This window comes from Letharia columbiana, assembly GCF_014066305.1.
Source record: "Letharia columbiana isolate WasteWater2 chromosome Unknown Sc0000034_s0, whole genome shotgun sequence".
Classification (NCBI taxonomy): Eukaryota; Fungi; Ascomycota; class Lecanoromycetes; order Lecanorales; family Parmeliaceae; genus Letharia; species Letharia columbiana.
Genome location: NW_023501077.1, coordinates 345,345 through 359,263, shown reverse-complemented (window position 1 = coordinate 359,263; position 13,919 = coordinate 345,345). Strand labels below are relative to the sequence as shown.

General features: G+C 51.1%; 7 protein-coding genes across 7 annotated transcripts; 2 read left to right on the top strand and 5 right to left on the bottom strand.

The window, feature by feature from the left end:
- Nucleotides 1-116: 116 nt before the first annotated feature.
- Nucleotides 117-2,652, bottom strand: HO173_008798 (uncharacterized protein; the record flags this gene model as incomplete). Its single annotated transcript, XM_037310694.1, has 4 exons — nt 117-942; nt 1,420-2,411; nt 2,470-2,546; nt 2,595-2,652. The coding sequence occupies 4 exons, from the start codon at nt 2,650-2,652 to the stop codon at nt 117-119; spliced, it is 1,953 nt and encodes a 650-aa protein (XP_037162464.1).
- A 304-nt stretch (nt 2,653-2,956) lies between these two features.
- Nucleotides 2,957-4,084, top strand: HO173_008797 (uncharacterized protein; the record flags this gene model as incomplete). The annotated part of the gene is made up of 2 exons (XM_037310693.1): nt 2,957-2,993; nt 3,042-4,084. The coding sequence occupies 2 exons, from the start codon at nt 2,957-2,959 to the stop codon at nt 4,082-4,084; spliced, it is 1,080 nt and encodes a 359-aa protein (XP_037162463.1).
- Nucleotides 4,085-4,169: 85 nt separating this feature from the next.
- Nucleotides 4,170-4,749, bottom strand: HO173_008796 (uncharacterized protein; the record flags this gene model as incomplete). The annotated part of the gene is made up of 3 exons (XM_037310692.1): nt 4,170-4,247; nt 4,368-4,454; nt 4,576-4,749. 3 exons carry the CDS (start codon nt 4,747-4,749, stop codon nt 4,170-4,172), a joined length of 339 nt encoding a protein of 112 aa, XP_037162462.1.
- Nucleotides 4,750-5,078: 329 nt separating this feature from the next.
- Nucleotides 5,079-7,825, bottom strand: HO173_008795 (uncharacterized protein; the record flags this gene model as incomplete). The annotated part of the gene is made up of 3 exons (XM_037310691.1): nt 5,079-5,149; nt 5,208-7,378; nt 7,440-7,825. 3 exons carry the CDS (start codon nt 7,823-7,825, stop codon nt 5,079-5,081), a joined length of 2,628 nt encoding a protein of 875 aa, XP_037162461.1.
- A 2,049-nt stretch (nt 7,826-9,874) lies between these two features.
- Nucleotides 9,875-12,027, top strand: HO173_008794 (uncharacterized protein; the record flags this gene model as incomplete). Its single annotated transcript, XM_037310690.1, has 6 exons — nt 9,875-9,884; nt 9,953-10,081; nt 10,149-10,537; nt 10,974-11,264; nt 11,602-11,687; nt 12,021-12,027. 6 exons carry the CDS (start codon nt 9,875-9,877, stop codon nt 12,025-12,027), a joined length of 912 nt encoding a protein of 303 aa, XP_037162460.1.
- Nucleotides 12,028-12,287: 260 nt separating this feature from the next.
- HO173_008793 (uncharacterized protein) lies at nt 12,288-12,899 on the bottom strand (the record flags this gene model as incomplete). The annotated part of the gene is made up of 1 exon (XM_037310689.1): nt 12,288-12,899. One exon carries the CDS (start codon nt 12,897-12,899, stop codon nt 12,288-12,290), a length of 612 nt encoding a protein of 203 aa, XP_037162459.1.
- Nucleotides 12,900-13,153: 254 nt separating this feature from the next.
- Nucleotides 13,154-13,868, bottom strand: HO173_008792 (uncharacterized protein; the record flags this gene model as incomplete). The annotated part of the gene is made up of 2 exons (XM_037310688.1): nt 13,154-13,642; nt 13,701-13,868. The coding sequence occupies 2 exons, from the start codon at nt 13,866-13,868 to the stop codon at nt 13,154-13,156; spliced, it is 657 nt and encodes a 218-aa protein (XP_037162458.1).
- Nucleotides 13,869-13,919: the final 51 nt, after the last annotated feature.

Here is a 13,919-nt window from a genome sequence, read left to right as displayed (position 1 = left end):
AGTCACTGTAATAAAATGATGCATGGCTATATCTGATTTCATTATCGAGCAATACTCAAACACAGCGCTCTAGAAGCGCTCCACTCCCTCGCCAGCTCCTCCCAGAGAGCCACTGCTCAATAGCGGCGTCGAGCCGAGTCCCTACCGCCGTCGTAGCGCCCATGTGAGACAGGGGCGCGCTGACCTCCATAGTGACGAAGGCCAGGATTGCGTTCACCTAGCTCGGCCTCGGATTCCAAAGAATCGACTGATCCTGCACGGCCGCCGGGGGACATCCCTCCCCGACGGGGGGAAGGTGAAAGTTCTCGACGACGAGACGAGGGTGTACTATAACGAGCTGAGGCTGCAACTCCACCTCGGGTGCCGCGGCGATGATCGTCGGATTCATCGTCGGCGGACTCTTCAATCAAAGTATCCGCGTATCTATCCGCGTATCTATCCGCGTATCGAGGACCGGTTCCACGGGAGCGGGGAGGCCCTTGTCCACGCTGGCCTCGAGGTCCCGCATCACGAGTACCAGCGGAGTCTCCCGCCAATGAATCATCGTCAGAATCGTCGTCAAGTCTACGGTGACCGAGAGTTCCGCCAAGGCGGCGACTAGCAGACTCCCCAGCCAAAGAATCCTCGTCAAAAGAATCGTAGTCCTCTCTGACCGTGCCACGATGGCCACGAGTTCCCCCAGAACGAGGACCCACGGGATCTCCCGCCAAAAAATCATCGTCGGAGGAGTCAGAGGAGCCTGAGGAATCCTCTTCTCTCGTGGCAGGATGGCTTCCATGACCGCGAGAAGCAACGCTTGCATAACGCCAGTAGTCACGCGAACCAGCAATAGGAGGCCCGCCACGGTCAGAATCGCAATATCCACGGGTATCATAGCCACGAAGACGACCAGCAGCAGACTCCTCGAGATAAGATTGGTTGAAATTTTCGCGCTCAGTCATGCTGCGAGTCTGGTCAGTGCGTCCACGAGGCATGTTGTTGAAGAAGGAAGGGCTGTTGACGAAGTGATGGTTTGCCGGTGAAGGGAGACTGTGAGGATGTTTGAAACTTGGGTGACGACTTGGTTGGTGTTGTTTTGATGATGGGAGTTTTGGGAAGCGAGGTTTGACTTTGAAGTTTGGGGTTGAGTGTGAGTGAAGGGTGTAGAAAGAAGAAGCAAGGTGGAGCACGCGGAGGGTTTATGAAGGCATCAAGCAAAGTGTCATGGTGTTCAGCCGATGAACGCACGACAACGGAATTGTGTCAACGATTCAGGCAAAAGGCGGATAGTATTCGGTGGTGTCAAACGACCAATGTATAAAGCTCCAGTCGTATCGATGCAAATTGTAACGCCCCAAGCACGACGCTCAAAAGCAAAAATTTCCCAGAATTCGAATGGGAGTCGCTCAAGTAATTTTCCGTCGTTTCGCTGGCATGAACACGTCGACAGCAGCCTTCTTCATATGCATTGCTGGGCGAATGCCTCCATTGCTGGGGCTGGAGGTATTTGCCCTTGGTATCCCGTGACCAGGGGTTGGTGAGGCGCGATCCTTGCGCTTCAGTGTGGAGGAGAAACTAGGGGTGGCTTGGACTTTCGGTACAGGCGATGTGGCAATATCGGGCGCGGTGGATGAGCAGATCTTTGCTTTGGGTTGAGGTGATATTGGGGTTGATGCTTCTTGGTTGAGAGTGGATTTACTGACGCTTGAGGGGTTGGTAAACGCTTTGAGTCTCTTCTCTCTTTCTTCGTAAGTCAGGATACCTGGTTGGGAAGTCTCGTTGTGCTCTACTCGCTTCCTCTTGGGAGCGAAGATTGTTGGTGGCTTGGCAGAGGGATCGAATGCGCTTGGGGCTGCAGCTTTCTGATGCTCCTCTATGAGTATGCGCGGTGCAGCGGTTATCGTCCTGCTCATTGGCGCAGGTCTCAACTTCATATCTTTAGGGGCGAAGATTCCAGGGCGTCCTGCTGGTTTCTGGAAATGGCCCATAGCTTTGGCTTCCTTTCGGAACTGGTCCAGCTTACCTTTGTTACTGACGAAGACTTTGGCGTCTCCGTCTTTCTTACGCTGCCTCTCGCCCGGTGGAGGATTGGTTCCTTTGTCATAGAATCGTGGCATCGTGGAGAGGCTGATGACCGGGCCATTGCTCTTCATTCCTTCGGGGACTTTGACACCCCTAAGCTCAACCTGTTGGGCCTTGTGCAGTGATTGATCTTGTTTGATTCGGTCCAGGGTAGCTTTCAATTCTGCAGCGTCGTTCTCTACCTCTTCCTGGCTGTCCATGACGAGCTTTTTGTATGCTTTGTACCACTTCTTAGGGTTCTCTGGTTCGTATGGTTTCTTGTCCCAGTTCGGTACATCGCGTTTGATAAATTCCAGCCAGATCTCGCCATCTTGGCCGCAGATTTGGGGTGATGCTAACTCTATCTTTCTCTAAAAGTGATAATCAGCTTGATAGGACAGAGGAGCCCGGGAAGAGTATTATGCTTACGAGTTGTTGGGGGTTCTCAAGACGGAGAAGAACGGATCGAACGATCTGATAGGGCGCATCTCCAACGTCGGTAATTGCTATCACTTTTTAGCAGAAGACTGTATGCATCACGATAATTGACTTACATCGTATATTCTTTATGCACGCCCTGCTGGCCATCCTGAAGAGCGATGACGGAGGCATTGCGACGATAAACTCGAGAAGTAACTGGAGAAAAGAACAACTAGAGATTTGGTTTAAAATATAGGAAGGCTATTCAAATTCAGTTTTGTATCAAGCATGACTGCGTGAATGAAAGAAGAATGAATAGGCCGAGTGGATCTTGATTTAGACTAACCTCGGGAGATCCCGAGGATCTCCCGAGCTCCTGACAGCTGACCCTCTGATTCGTCCACCTGCCAAAGGTTCACAAAGTAAAGTAACAAGACTCAGTGTCGCAGATTCAGCGCCCAGGATAGCCTTTTACAGGTCGAAAACAATCGGCACCATGTCTTCCTACGAATTGCTAGATCAAGCTGAAGAAGGTGAGTTTCCCAGTTGACATGCTCAACCCCCAATCTCATAACATTCAGATACGCTACACAAGTCCCGCCTCCTCAACGTCGAAGAGAAACCCTTCAAGCGCATTACAAAACGTCTCCTCTCCTCCGCTTCCCTCATATCCACCCCAATAACTCTACCCCCAACACCACCACCCGATGCCTCAGCCGCAGATGAAGCAGCAGCGGCGCATGAGATCGAGAATCAACAGCAACTCGACGAGCGCCGCCAATGGCGCGAAGATACGCTCTTAGACTTCGCCGCTTTCGAAAGCAGCATCATACGCATACAGTTCCTCCTGACGAGCAACGTCAGAGAACGCGAGCGATATGCTGCTGAGAAGCTGAAGATACAAGCCACGGCGCAAGCGGTCCGAGACAACACCGCCGATCTACGAGTGCAGCTAGAAGATGCACAACGAACGCTCGGGTTACGAAAGGAATACGATGACTTGGCTGAAAAAATCACAAGCAACCGCCTGCTACGGCCGAGAGAAGATCAGCACGCCAATCTCGCCAAGCTGAACGCAGAAATCGCGGACCTGGAGACGGAGAGTCAGGAGTATGCGCAAACATGGTCGGAGAGGCGGCAGCAGTTTGGGAGGATCATCGAGGAGGGCATGCAGCTTAGGCGATTGATCAGAGATGAGAAGGAAGAGGTAGAGAGGAGGGAGGGCATGGAGGAGAGAGAGGATGGAGATGACGATCAGAGGGGGAGGAGCAGTGGTGGTGGTACGCCTCATCATGAGACTGGTGGGACAACACCGATGCATGGGACGAATCAGGACCAAGAGGTCGGCACTCCCGGGGGACTGTCAGTCGAAAGGGATCCTTCGGGACGGGGCAAGTCGCCTTTACGGAGCTCGCAGAATGCGGATGAGATGGCGGAGGAAAGGGTTGACGGCCCAGCGGTAGAGGATGAAGAAATGGCAGAGGATGGCGAGCTGGCTGCTGAGCCCGAACATGTCGTTGCAGCACCGGTTGAAGGCCTAATCGCTGAGGATGGGAAAGAGGAAGGTGAACAGGATGATGAGCAAACGGAGACGCAGCGGACAGAGCAAATGGATACTTCGTAGTTTTGATACCCTTGCTCAAGCATTCCATCCCACAAGACACCGCTCTATTGCATGCATCATGTGTGTCATCCCCCTAAAACCATCCTCACGAAGTCGCCTTCGCCCGCACCAGAGCATCATTTGCAGCATCGACTTCCGGTCCTCCAGCAGCCATACCGGACGCCTATACATCAACCCAACTCATCAGCCTCTGTCCGCGAACAGTGCAACACACAAATCGCTCCTCCCCACGGAACAGATCAAGACGGAAACGGTGCAAAAAACGACCACGGAAGAAACCAACCAGCACCCCCTCCAACTTCTCGACCGCCCACGCAATCCGCTCCCTCAACGGTCCAAAAACCGCCTTCGTCTCCTCGACCGCTCGTTCCTGTTCCCCCGCAACTGCATCAGCACGACGGCACACACTTGAAACCCTTTGGATTTGACCCTTCTTTCACTTTTGAAAGAAATCACCCCCCCACAGGATCAATGGACAGAAGAGTACTGACCTCCTGCCTCAATCGAAATTCCGTGTTCCCGGCATCGTCTTCGTCCGCACCGCCCGCTTGCAGCTGCTCGACGCGTCGCTGCTGGGTCGCGAGTTCGGTGCGGTAGGACGACTCTTCCTTGAGGAGACGGTTGATCGAGTTCGTGGCGACGGAGAGGGGGGTTGGGGGTGCCATGGTTGGGGGGTGGGGTGGGTAGAAGAACAGAGGTGTGTGAGGGAAGGGGTTAGGGTGGGAGGTGGGGTGGGTGAGTGTTTACGGATTGCCTCATCAGGAATGGTGCATGGTTTCACGGTTCCTGATGGATTGAGGTGCGCACTTTAATGTGAAGTTCATGAAATTTTATTACATTCTTTTTTATGGACATGGCAAAATTTCATCACTTTTGTGTCTAAGGAGAGTCATCTTAACTCTACTACGACTATTCCCATCCTTCGCTATGCAGCAGTGGGTAGGCCAATATCAAATAGATCTCCATGCATATTGCAATTTCCTTGAGTATTCGTTCAGACGATACCGTACACTCTCTTCGCAATGAAGAAGCATGAGGTTCCAAAGACCAACAAACCAGCAGTGACTGTGGTCGTAATTAGCAATCTGATCACGAATGTATGCCTTGCCAGAGGTTGACATACTTGACCAAAACCATACTAAATTGTCGGCATCCTGCCCAGGTACCATCACGTTCATCCCCCACATACCAGTCACAATATTCATAGGCAAGACGATTGTACCGAGGACGGTCAACTTTCCCAAGACGTCAGCAGTCTGCTCCTGGCGCTCGTTCATACGAATGTTGATCTGAGCGAGGTAATTCGAGTGGGCTCGAGAAAGTAGCGTCTCGTAATGGCTGAGGTTACTGGTCATCGTTAGGATGTGATCCTGGATGTCACCCAGGTACAGCCCGATGTCACTTCTTGGTGCAATTTCCCAACGCTCATTGCATCTCTTGGCAAAGCCCTTGATGACATCTGCTTTGTTGCCTAAGAGACGATACAGCAGCATAACTTTCTTCCTGCCCTCACCAACGCGTCTAAGCATGTCACCGCCAGAAGATTGCTCTCCAGATTCTGATTTTCCATCTTCGCTCTTCGATGCTTTAACCTTTTCGTTCTGTTCTTCTTTGCTTCCAGAGTGCAGCTTCAGGATAGAATCGTCGATATCATCAACTTCTTCCTCAATTGCTTGGATGAGTGGCGCGAAAACGTCTGTAATGTCGTCGATGAGGGCGTATGAGATCCAATCAGAGCTCATGATTACGTATTCCTTCAATTGGCGGATGCGTCGACGCACGTTTGCAGGATGTGGAGTCATGGAGAAATGGAAGCTGATGACGCCCTCACGGAAGACAACCACATACATGTTGACTGGCTCGAGGTAGTCTTCGCTACTCGTGTCTTGCTCGAAAGTACGGTAATTGACGAAGTAGTAATTCCTGAATAGCTCAACCTTCTCGCGGGCTTCTTGCACCAAGATATCCTCGGCCGTGAGGGGGTGAATTCCAAACGTCTTTGCAATGACCCTCATCTCCGTCTCTGTGGGGCAAAGCACGTCAAGCCAGAAAGTTGGTCTTTCGCCATGCCGCTTTGGTTTTTCACCTCGCAAAGGTACGTTGGATTGTGAAGGAGTAGCATCACCTGAATGCTCTGGAGATTGCACTTTAGTTTCTCCGATACTCGACGAATGCCTTGTTCCTAGCCGTGATTGGGTGTTAGGACTCATTTCGTCTCGGCCATTCGAAGTGCCTTGATGGCTCGTCACGTCTTCTTCATCGGAGGACTCATCACTCAACTCTGGTGGATCTGGAATGAACAGCTCCCTGAAGTCTTGACCAGGTTGTAAAAGCTCGGAAATAGTTTGACTGTGTATCGTGCTCGGGAACTCTTCATTGAAGTATGTGAATCTGTAAGGAGCGTCTTCTTCTGCGCGATGCCACCCGTGTTTTTGCGGCCTTAACCTGCCGCCAACAAGAACCGGCTCGCTGATCTTCTTTGCGCGGATACCCTCACTCCGCTCCTCCTTCTCTTCGCGACTCCATTCGTCGAGTACAGACAAATCTGGCCACCGGAAAGCTCTTCTTCTCCGTTGTCCCTGCTGCTCGTTCGAGCCCTGGTCTTGGTTCATGTAGTCATCCTCTCCTATCGTTGACATGCCTTCTATAGGGAAGCACACATCTTCTTCAGCCGGTACAGCAATAGTATGGCGTCGCTGCTCGTAGGAGCCATTCCTCGATTTTGGTGGAGAGGAGTTGACATACGCCTTGTTGCCGTCCCCATCTATGTCAATTAGTTGATCATTGGTGTGATTGTGGCCACGACTGTCTTCTGGAGATCTAGGCGCGAATGAACCGGTGACCATAACATCATCATAGCCCATGTCTGGTCCCAGCTTAGGACTGCTGGGGACGGAGGGCGGGTTGTTGATATCATGAGAAGCCTGGCGACTCGGTACTCGTCTTCGGTGGTTGCTCGAGCTGGAAGTTGCCGCAGAACTACGTCTCTGCTGGGAGTCACGACGGCCACCATGCCCTTGTGCCGAAGACAATCCATAGCCGGACCTGTGCGACGGTGAAGCTCCACCGTTGGCTGATGTCAATAGAGGAGTGCGATCTGTTGTCACTGGAGGATTGGCCTCGCTCTCATCGCCTGATGAGTCATGTGCGCGGATCTGTCTTGGCCGCCCATGTTGAGCTTCGTATGAAGAACGTCGATGGGGATGATTGGGCCTGTATTGCATTGATTCTGTTCTCCCAAAGGCGCTTGGGTTGACTCGGCTTTCTCTACGTTGGCGCATTGGTGGGTGATCTCTGCAGTAGTCTGTCAGCTCGATCTCCGATCAAGCATCAACAGTGTAATAGGTGTAGATACCTATGATCTAAGAGCACGTTGCTGTCAAGACTGGTCTCGCTCAAGTTACGCCCACCGGACTGACCTAACCTGTAAAAAGGTGGCCTTGGAGTTGTAGAGCTCGCAGGCTCATGTAGATTTTGACTTGACCTCGCGGGGTCCACCTCTTCTTCTGCAGCTGCAGGCAAGAATGACTGTCGGCGATTCTTCTTCTTCTTCTTTCCACCTCGATGATTGCGCCTCTTGCTTGTCGCATTTGGGTCTCCCTGTGCTACCTCGAGCACATCCGTAGTAGATCGAGTATTTACCAATGCTTCTGTTGGTCGATGAGGAGCCGAAAGATTCGTCCCTGTAGAGCTTTCACGACCACACGGTCCTGCACCACCCTCTGGAGTGGGCGCTGCCATTGTTTGCCTGGTCGAATAGCGCAGAAGCTCAACGTTTGATATGTGTTGTGTGTCGACAAACAGCTGTCAGAGGAAAAGTTCAATTGTACATTAGGGAAAGAAACGAATGGCACAAAGGAATAGTGGGAGAAGAGTGGGGTTAGAAATTACATGAGAGAAAAAGGTGAAGCTTTTTAGTTATGGGTAAAGTGAACCCGTTCGCGTTCCTTGCTATGGGAGCTGCCGCTAATGGCTTGGCACGGAAATACCCCTGGATCTCAACGCATCAAATGCTCCTTTTTGACAAGCAAGTTGCACAAAGTGTTAGAGAATAGAGAATCACCTTCGTCCTCATTTTAATTTTTAATTCGTCGACTTTCATCGCTTTCAAAAGAAAAGAATAGCTGGTCGCGTGCTCATTTTCTTCTTTGAGCATAGCTTCAGAAGTGGGACTACGGTAAAATATCAAGTCGGCTGCGGGCATCTTCCTAAATTCCGACCAATAGAACAGATAGCTACGCATGCATTTGCACGCATTTGCATGTTTGTGACGCTCTAAGCTGCATCTACTGACCCCAGCAAACCACATTCGAAGGCGAAACCTTATCAACGCTACTTATCATTCCTGTCACTTGTCACCCTCCAGTACAGCGAAAGCTATGACCTCGCCGTCTCTTGGCATCGGTAGCCGCGACTACTGTAAACAAAGCCATTATCCACAAAATACACATATATGACACATACGAAATTCAAAGGGATCGGTGCCCAAAGAGTAGTGCATCACCACGATGTCATGAAGAGGCTTTAATTGTGCGATCTTGTGGCGTCGGCAGACGTCAGTGTTGCAGAGTTCACTGGGTACGGTACGATATTCAAAGAAAACGGTCTCCGAATCCTCTCCTGCGTTTAGCGCTACAGCGTTGCATGTTGCTGAAACCTTGCGATCTTGGTTTTGACAGAAACAATTTCTTTCTTTCCTCCGTCAAGATCTCTTTCTTCAGAAAGTGTGACTTCAACCGAAAACTACGACTTAGCATATGAAGAGGCTTTCAGTCGTGCTTAGCTTTGATGTCGAAGAAAGCAACCAAAGCTATTCGAGGTCAACACATCGTGAGTGCAGTCCTACTGTCACTGTCCTTCCATGTATTACTTTGCTGCACCTCTACCTCCAGCGCCACACGAGCAACGCCAAAGTGAGGAGCATTTCCAATTCCCAATCCCGAAGAGACCGTAACGAGGCCATTTGAGGAATCACCGGCATTAGCTATAGAACCCAGCACTCTTTCTTGTGCCGACTCATCTGTGGACTGTCTTGTGCGTGCGTTCTTGATCAGACGAAAATTCGCCTACGGTAGGTGACTCTTGGGCCGGGTAAGAAGCCATCATCCTATTTACTTCCTCCGATCAGGACATCTGGGGCAGGCGTCAGGTGAAGAGCAATAGGGCCTTTGGTCTTTGATAGGAACGTGAAGACGAAACAATGTCCACTTCTTCTTTTCTGCAATCAAGCTCCAGTATCATTAGCTCAACATTCGGCAAACCAACCCCTCGATCCGAGAATCCTAACATTCTGCGCATATTTGTGGTATGGAGTTGAGTATCCCGCTTCGTTCGCCGTTGACACCGTCTTTTTGTCGTCGATAGTCGCAAGTATTGCACACGCAACACTATAGGCAATATAACACAACATAGGGTTCAAAGTAAACATTTCTAGGAATTTCAATAAAATCAGTGCCTCTCCACGACAAGCTTTGGTCGCCATACCCTGGTATCGATAGATGCGAGTGTTGCAGTAGGACACACGAAATTTGAAGGAAATGGGCCACAAAACCTCAAGGAGCTTAGTGCGCCACCGCAAGGTCCTCTGTCGGGCGCCGAGACATTGTGTACCTATCTGAAACTCCGTAACCCGTTTTGTCCTTCCGTTACCAGGCGAGGACACCAACACTCGACCTTCTTTGGAAGAAATCGACGCTGTTCTCCTTGAAACAAACACAACCTACCGCTAAGAGTCAGAAGACTGGGATAGCGATGGAGCATGAAAATTGCGAAGAGGGAGGTGGCTTAACAATGGATGAGGGTTTGTGCAATGACATCTCTTTGATTAGCAAATCCGCATCAGCAGACTGACTTCTATCTCCATTTCAGCTACCGGCATGTACATGACAACCTCAAAGGACCTTGAATCCGTACGAAAGAAGCTGAAAGAAATTGAGGGAATGTGCAAGGAGGTAGAGGAAGTTCAGGCTTTGCTTACCATGCTGGGCGAAATCAAGTGTGCGTGCATCATGGCTCTCTCTTTGCCAGATCCACGTCACCAGACTAAATTTCTATCTCACTTCAGTCCCCGACTTGGGCATCAGCGGCGATTTCGTCTTGTGCTCTAGGTGTCAGGAACACATCAATCTACCAGTCGGATCAGCCGACCCACTGAAACCTCAACGATCCTTTGAATACTACGGCATATCCTTCATTCTGATCATCACTACCCTCCTCGACATCAGCTACTTTCGACAGACCGGTCTGATTTGGATAGCCGTCGGCATGGTTACTGGCTTTTTGACTCCTATTGCCTTCCTTCGTTGGTCCGGGGGTGAACATTACTGCCGACGTCTGACCCATCATTATTTCCAGAGTTGGATCTTCAGCCTTCTTATCTGGGCTTACGGGGGGGCTGCGATTGGCGGACCTGGCGAGGTGACCGGGCTGGAGGCCTTCATAAACTGGCATTTGGTCAGTCGCAGTCTCATCTGCGTTGTACTCTTATTGGTGATGTGGATTCGTTGACGCTTCGAGGCGTCAGATGGCGGACTGAAGCCGAAAAGGTTCATGTTTTGTCTCATCAGGAGCAAAATGTGTACAAGAAGAGGGCCACGTACATTATAGCATGCAGTATCCCAAAACTATGGACCGTTGTCTTCTCATCCGCTCTTGAAGTCCCGAACTTCGCCCTACCCAAACCATGTCAACAAAGAGCGTAGTGGATATTTCAACCTATTTGCCACCCACCTCGCTATCTCTTAGCATCATCAGCCACGAATATTATGGCACAACACCACCCTCATCACATCCAGGATCCAAGGAAACACTCCTCCAAACCTCCCAAACCAATTACTGCCCCTCTGCGACATCCCCTACAGGGCTTGTCGAGCACGGACTGAGTGCAAAGCCGGCCCAGCTTTTGCACTCAAGATACAGCTTCAGATATTCTACAGGGAATTGGCATTCCATGATCTTCATCCAGGCGAGGAACGCCGTACCCACGCAGCCAGCGGGAAATCGACGCCGCAGGGCGAGTTTTCTCGCCGCAACGAACGAACGTTCTTCTGCAAGTGCCAGCCGCGCAGACCGTGAGCTCATCCCGTACAACGACCCAAGGAGATCGCCTTCACCCGACGAACGAGATGCCATCAGACGTCTCACGTCGGCTTTGGACGAATGCGAGAGAATGCCCGTGGGGGTGCGGATCTGATCGTCCAACGCTTCTTTGATCTCGACATCGTGTTCTCCGGGGCCGTGCTTCGAGAAAACGTTCGCGCTTGTTGGAGAGATAGCCACGACGGGGCCACGTTGGAGAGTGGCATCGGAAAAGATCTCCTCGGCCTAACAACCTCTCCAGAGCCTGAACGCGGATCCATCTGGCCGAACGCCGAAGGCCATTTTCTCGAAACCTGTTTCTACGACTCCCATAACAGCCATGTTTGGTATAATGCTGCACGAGATGTGCGATTGTACTCCCGAATCTGCATTTTGAAGCACTGTGTCTGGCCTCGAGTGTGCTGAGTAAAAACGAACAGCACGCCTCCGAGAGGGTACAAGTTAGACACAATGAGCTCATCAGATCTCCCGGCGGGGGAGGCATGGACCGATCTTCAGAAGCAGGGTTCGTGCTTTAGACAGAAGAACGAAGGATTCGCTTGGACTCATGGCAATTGACGCATCTGAAATCTATCACCTGGGATCGTGCTTTGGGCTGGGAAAGGCTATCGATATGGTGGGCAGCGGTATTAGGATAGGTGAACCTTTTGTGGCAAGAATCAGTTCAATATCATGACCTAGTGTCTTAGCCCAAGGCGTCGCATTTAGACATGCAATTTATCTGAAATGCACTCACATTCTCAATGCTTCCACAGATATGCCCGTTAAATGTGACTGCCATGAGCGATGCCTTTCAGCTTCGCTCCTGCTGGGAAGCAACTGATCGGTTTCTCCATAGATTCTAGTCGCTGTCATATTCCTCCACAGAGCCGTCGTAGAGTTAAAATTTTGTTACCGCCCACGGATTTTGTCTCAAATCAGGACTCTTTTGGGCAATGTCCCTTCTGGATGAAGAAAGACTTCTGGAACCTGGTTTCCCCATCGCGTTTGCTATTGGGCAATTTCAAAGCCGTGTTTTCGGCAAGCAGCAGCTTCTGAAACTCGACAACTTCCAATAGTCCTTGACATGAAAGGTATATAGCAAGGACACATTCCCAGGCACGGCCTATTCTATCGGCACCGCACCAGAACACAGAACCGCAGCAGCATCGACATCAGGAGCACCTCCCTTCCCTTGCTCCGATTGCAACGCAAGCATGGCCATACCAGCTAGCCCATCATCAGGAACATCAGACATATCGCCCCTCCGCTCAATAGTTTTCGTCGAGCTCGTCACCACCACCCTTTCAATCACGACCATCTTTACCCTCGGCATTGGCGAGTCCGTACCCAAATTTCTGGTGATCGCCCTTGCGCTCGCCTTGACAGTGGCGTATCTCAGCTCTATCATCAGCTTGATCCTCTTGATCTTGACAGATCGGACGGAGGACCGCAAAGCCATGACCGCCCATTTCCTTATCAGTGCGACACTTAGCTTTCTACTGTGCTTCAGCAAGTCAATCGAGAGGGGCGGGTTCGAGGAATTTACGCCGGAGGACCTCGTTCTTTGCGTGATTATGGTCATTTGGAAAATTACCTGCGGCATGGTGTCCGCGATCTGGATGCGTGGAGGTCTGAAAGCTTTAAAGCGCGAGGCTATGGCGGTACCGGGAAATCTGTGGCTTGCACTGTACGAAGGCAGGAAGAGATAAAGCGATGGCTTGGAGTTGGAGACCATGATTTGGTCTCTGCGGACCGCGAAGTGAAGGCTTGGAAGTGCAAGGACTTCGTGGTGCGATAGATCTCTGGGTTTGTTGGGACAGAGGGTGATGCCTAGAGGCTCCAATCAGCTTAGCAACTAACGGTCATATTCTCCATCAACGAGAACTCTCGTACTGATTCTGTCCATTGAAACTTCCAACCACGCCCACTTCGTCACATCTCCGCAAGCACTGTTCTGGAACATAAACAGCACTATTTCATATATTCAGATCATATCAACTCCGCATCCCCCGCCATCACAACCTCCCTAACAGCACTCCACCTCACAACGACCACATCCCCCCTCCGCATGTCAAATGCCGTATCCGTCCCCTCCACATACACCGGCTCTTCCACATCCTTCAACGCCCTCACAAACACAGCTTTATCCACATCCGGTCCCTCTACCATACTGATCCCCCCTGCCGTATCATCCATTCTCTGCAGAGATGTAGGGAACTGCGAGAGGAAAGACGAATGATAGTGAGCGTGGAGTAGGGAGGTATGAGCTGTAGCATATTGGAGCTCGCTGGGGGAGAGGCGGGCTTTGGTAGAGGGGTCCGTGAGGTGATGGAGGGCATGAGCGTCGATTTTCGCAATGCGAGCGCGCAGGAATGAGCGGACGAGGAACTTGAAGCGCTCGAGTTCGGTCTGGATGATTATGAGGCGAAAGTTGGCTTTGGGGTCTGTGTTTCCCGTTTGCTCTTCCACGAGCTCAATCTTATAGACAAACTTTTTATCAGCCAATGCGCTTGCAGTCCAGGAGAGGGCGACATGCCTGCCTACGTAACCTCTCCAGAATACGCTCCATCAACATATCCGGCCATGGCAATATTTCTGGGGCACTTCGCTCCGTAACCCATGCTCGGGTGAGTTCTTGTAGATCTCGAGTCGCGGGGGGAACTGCATGGCTGTCTACCTCCGCCAAAATGTCGTCAATATCCATTGTATCTGCTGTTCTCCCATTATTGATTAAGCTGTTGGATCAAAACCTTCA